We start from the raw sequence: 5454 nt of genomic DNA, 5'->3' as shown, positions 1-5454 counted from the left end.
ACAGTACCCTCCTGGGCCAGGGATGTGGGCAGAGGTGGGCGGCGTTGGTGGTCTCCTCCGCTCTGCTGCCTCAGGAGTGCCCGCCCGACCAGGCGGCGAGAACTCCTCTCCAGGGGGCCTGTGGTCCTCAGGCTCAGGTTTGCTCGCGGGGTGTTGCCTATGAGCTCTCCACGGCCTCAGCAGCCAGGAAGATCTGCGCTGCCCCTCGGAGACTGTATTTCTATCAATTCTACATGTATCTTTAATACTTAGACCAAACACAATTCTTACTTTTTCTAGTTGTAATTTAAGAGAAGCACCTTGTCACCTGCCAAATCCAATAATCACAGTCAGAGATTTTTCTAAGAGAAATGGCCATCAGCTCCCTTACTATTGAAGCCAAGCTGCTGGCCCCTTTAAGATCGGCTTGTGCAGATACTGAGCCCCTGGGGGCTTCTTCAGCTGACCAAGACTCCTAGCTACAGGTGCAGGGCTCCAAAGGCCAATTGAAACTGCTTTTTATTTATTTATTCTTTTTTTGAAATGAGTTAACACTAAATTAGTGGGTGAATGACTGGTTGGCAGATAAAGTTTTAACCATTTTTTCTTTTAAACATGAAACAGAGCATCCAAGCAATGAAAACCACAGATATAAACTGATAGACATGGACAGATTGGTGCACCAAGGACAGACAAGTAGATAGAGGGAGAAAACTAGATAATGTCCCACACCATAGAGATCCAGATATCCTACCTAAGGGACCCAGAACCTGAAATAAGCATTTCTCAAATAGGAGCCAGTAAGGGGTCAGGAAGTCTCTCAACCTCGTTTCCCTAGGAGAGCTCCACAAAGCTTACAATCATTTTCCTTCTCTTTTGCCAAAGCATCCCCAGAGAGTCAGGAGGACTGTTTTTCTCAAACCCATTCTCTCTCACATCTAGGATGTAAACTGTCTCTAGTCAGGGTCTAAAGACTAGAAGCATCTGTGAGAATCTGACTTTGCTTCTGCAAATTTTAGTATAACTCTGAAAGAACACATACACAATAATACTTTACCATTACCTTCTCTCTCTCTTTTTTTTTTACAAGGTTTATTCACTGTTGGTTCAAATCATTTTTACTTTCCTTCACATGTGCTTTCAATTCTTGTGGTGTCCTTCACTATATCCTGCTTACTGGGGAATGGGGCTTCAATGCTGTGGCGCCATTCACCCAATAAGTTCCTTTCATTTTGCCAGCTGGCTTCCTGGAATGGTCCTGTCAGGGCTCCTCTCTTTCCCAATCATGGTGGGACCTATACTTGTCAGTGCAGGACCAAGAACTGGGCATACTCCTGGGGGATTTAGCAAAAGACAGAGACTCAGGTCATTTGCGCTATGAGAGTGCCAAAGCTTTACTGAGGTTCACAGTACATATACCCCAAATCCACCAGGGGAAAAAACCCAGGAAGCACAGTGGAAAACAGATTTACATGGAAGAACAAGTTTACATTCTCAGAAAGAAAACAGGAACTGAAAACAAACACCCACTGGCCAAACAGAAGGACAGGATGTTCTTTTCTTAAGAACAAAAGCTTCCACATGCATCAGCAAGGCTCATCAGGGGTAAACAATGATGCAGCCCAGGAGGGCCCAACAAACTGTGGTGAACACTCTGTGTCTTTACCATGTATCAAAATGGCAATATTATTTATTTGTAGTTTTGCATATTCCTTTAAGACATTTTCTTAAGTTTTCAGCATTCACATATTCATTTTATTGTACTGTTTTGCTTCTTTCTTGGCATGTGTTTGGCAGATTGCAATTAAAAGATGTCACAGAATAGTTGGGCACAGTGGCTGTGTCTCTAATTTCAGCACTTAGGAGTTAGGCAGACTCTATAGGTTTGAAGCCAGCTTTAGGACAGACAGAGCGCTCTCTCTCTCTCTCTCTCTCTCTCTCTCTCTCTCTCTCTCTCTGTATGTATGTATATTCTTTCATTTTCAGAAAAACTATTTCAAATTATTCTTTTAAACTTGCAATGTTTTATTTTTTGAAAAACATAACATTTAGGATTATGATTGTTGTTAGTTAGATACTCTTTAAAATATGAATTTTTTGAGACATTGTTTGGATGTTCTATTAGGGAGCACATCTACTCCTACACCCTTGACTGAAGACAGGTTCTTCTCTTTCCATGGGAGGTTGTCCTCTTTGATGAAGCAACTTCAGGAGGGATGAAATCACCTGGAGTGGTGAGGAGGTAAGACTATACCCACCTAATGATCCAGATAAGCAGCTCAATCTTGGCAGTGATCAACAGTGTAACAGATGTCTCAGTCAGATCACCCTCACATCCTGGTCAAGTTCTAGGCCAGAGGAAAAGTATAGAGGATTGGGAGGAGTCAGGAGGGGGGGGCTGTGATTGAAATGAAACAATAAGTAAACCAACAAAGAATGTATTACATGAAAAATAAATTTAATACATTTTTAAAGAGCATAAAATGATTATTTTTGATGTTTTTAATGACATCAAAAGGCTTGTTATTTTCTTTCATGGAAAACATCTATTCCAGTGTAGGCCTTTTTATTTTTAAAGTTATTTTATTGCATATTAATTAAGACTGCATTAAAACATAAAGGTATGCATATTCATGAAGTGTCACATGGTATCTTGCTACAAGAGAACACTGTGTAATAGTTAAATCAGAACTCAACTTTTGTTCCTTCAAAAATTAATAACTTCTGTTTGATGAAAACATTCAACATTTATTTTCAAGCTTTCTGAATTATATAGTATGCTATTGTTACTGATATAGTCACCATATTTGCAACATCTCAATGGAACTTCTGACTTCTACCTACTTGTAATTTAATTAATCTTTTCTCAACTTTCTCTTCCTCATTTCTGTTCTAGAAATCAATATATCAATTCTCAACTTCTCTGAGGTCAGCCCTTCTATAACCCTGATGCATTTTAGCACAATTTTCACTATCCTACATGTATTAAAAATGATAGAATTTCATCCTATTTTATGGTGAAAAGGTTTCCCTGCTATACATGCGGGATAGTTTGATTATCTGCTCACTATCTTATTCCCATTTCTCCTTTGTATCTCTGAGAGTACATGGTGGGGAGGGGGGTGTGATTGTGTTTTTCTGTTTTTTTTTGTTTTGTTTGTGTACTCTTCTGTTTTAGGACCTAAATAGTGCTCAACTTAAGGAGAATACACACTAGTTTCCATTAAATGAATTAGTGAATTAATCAATTGAAAGTTTTGATTTAGAAAAAAGAATGGTGACTTACTTTTTTTGTTGAAGATATAAAAATCTTCTGGCAATTGCTTCTCTATTGTTTTAGTTTACACTATCATTTTCTGGTATTCTTAATTTTAAAGTGAAACAGGGGTTATGGTTTATGAAAGTTATTAGCACACATGGAAGGATGTGATCCTAATAGAGGTTTGTGGGAGAAGGAATGTTAATCGACTACAATGAGAAAGAGTGTTCAGGAAAAGTCAGCCTGACCCAGAAGTTTGGGAAGTATACCGTCCATGTTTATTGGGTTTCATCCTGTCTTATTTCTTGGAAAATGCTATAATTCTTTTTATTGAATCACAGAAGGCTTGCTTGACTTGCCTATTCCTAAGTGTGTAGATGAAGGGGTTTAGCATAGGAGCAATGGAAGTAGTGAGAACAGTCACACCCTTGTTGATGGCCACCTCCTCCTTTGCGGAAGGCTTGATGTAGATGAAGATGCAGCTACCGTAGGTGATGGAAACCACAATCATGTGGGAAGAGCAGGTAGAGAAGGCCTTTTTCTTTTGTCGGGCAGAAGGGAATCTAAGAACTGCCTTGATAATATTAATGTAGGAGAGAACAACACACACCAGTGTTATAATGAGAGTCAGTACAGCACAGATGAGAACTGTGTGTTCCATGAACCAAGTGTCTGAACAAGAGATTTTAAGGAGAGGGGAAGCATCACAGATAAAATGATCAATGATATTAGAATCACAGAACTGCAGATTTAGGCCGAGGCTAAGTGGGGGGATTAAAATAAATAAACCAGCTACCCAACAACAAAACACAAGTCTTCTGCAGACAGCGGTATTCATGGTAGTCAAATAGTGCAGTGGCCTGCAGATGGCCACATAACGGTCGTAGGACATGGCAGCTAGAAGGAAAAAATCAGTTACACCAAAGAGGTCGGTAAAAAATACTTGGTCAACACAGGCATTATAGGTAATTGTGTTGTCACCTGTTGCTATGCTATACAGGTATCTGGGGATGCTTGCAGATGTGAAGGAGATCTCTAAGACAGCAAAGTTTTTAAGGAAATAATACATGGCTGTTTTAAGGTGAGGATCCACTAAGACGAGGGAGATGATGGCCAGATTTCCAGTTATGCTCAGTGAGTAGGTGAAGAAGAGAATGATAAAGATAAGAACCTGCAGTTGTTGGTCATCTGTCAGTCCAAGTAAGATGAAGGTTGTGATAGTGTGGTTCCTCATCTTTGATTTCTGTTTTTTTAGATCTGCAGAGAACATTTAGAGTCTTTTAAATATAGATTCCATTTTAAATTTGTCAGGTTTTTCTTATTCATTATACCTCAAAAATTACCCTTTAAATGCATAATGTGGAAGGACCTGTAAGTCCGTGATTCTGTTATTTTATGTGAAACAAAAATCCCTTTTGGCTCAAGAAGTATCAAAACTAGGTGGAATTATATGATGCTTTGTTCAAGTGTGTTGCTCCTTTGTAAAGTGCCGAAACAAGCTGGACAATGTGAGAGAACTATGCACAATTCTGTCACTTCTGGCCTCTATTGTAACTCTGTACTTGAAACATTTAATTGTGTTTACTGCAATTTGTGTTTTCACCCTGAAGACATCCAGACTTAGCATTATTAATATACAGTCCATGCACATGTATCTACTCACCTATGTGTACAACATACCTATAAACACTATAACAGACACAGACACAGACACAGAAACAGACACAGACACAGACACACACACACAAACACACACACACATACACACACACACACTCACTTCTATAGTTGCTGCCATGATACTGCCTGCCTTCTTATTTGGTTTCTCTGTTCCCTAGTGATCACTTAACAATTCAGAGTAATAATAATAACAATAGCAGAGAGCCTTTAAAGCACGATGTAATTATGCAGAGAACACACACATTCTCTCAAGAAATACTTTGAAAAATAATTTTCAAAGATGCTGTCTGTGATGACTCCCCACCACATCATATCAAGTTTGAATCTACTTTTCCCACATAGCCTTAAGCTCATGATAAAACATGGAATGAAAGAATAAGGAAATTGGCTAACCCAATTTAAGAAAAAATATTGTGACACAGTTAAGAACATATGCATGAGTAAATGGTATTAATTAATTTGGAATGAACATTTACATATTCAGTTTGAAACATTGTCTTTTCTACAAATTATGAGGTTGTGAGAGTCAATTTGAT

The 5454-nt window shown here is 38.8% G+C and overlaps 1 protein-coding gene across 1 annotated transcript; it reads right to left on the bottom strand.

Annotated features, from left to right (window-relative positions):
- Nucleotides 1–3536: 3536 nt before the first annotated feature.
- Nucleotides 3537–4472, bottom strand: LOC116889895 (olfactory receptor 6C2-like). Its single transcript, XM_032890718.1, has one exon. It carries the CDS (start codon nt 4470–4472, stop codon nt 3537–3539), a length of 936 nt encoding a protein of 311 aa, XP_032746609.1.
- Nucleotides 4473–5454: the final 982 nt, after the last annotated feature.

Source organism: Rattus rattus, chromosome 1 (genome assembly GCF_011064425.1).
Source record: "Rattus rattus isolate New Zealand chromosome 1, Rrattus_CSIRO_v1, whole genome shotgun sequence".
Classification (NCBI taxonomy): domain Eukaryota; kingdom Metazoa; phylum Chordata; class Mammalia; order Rodentia; family Muridae; genus Rattus; species Rattus rattus.
The sequence above is the reverse complement of the archived record's forward strand: the minus strand, read 5'-3'. Positions and strand labels throughout refer to the sequence as shown.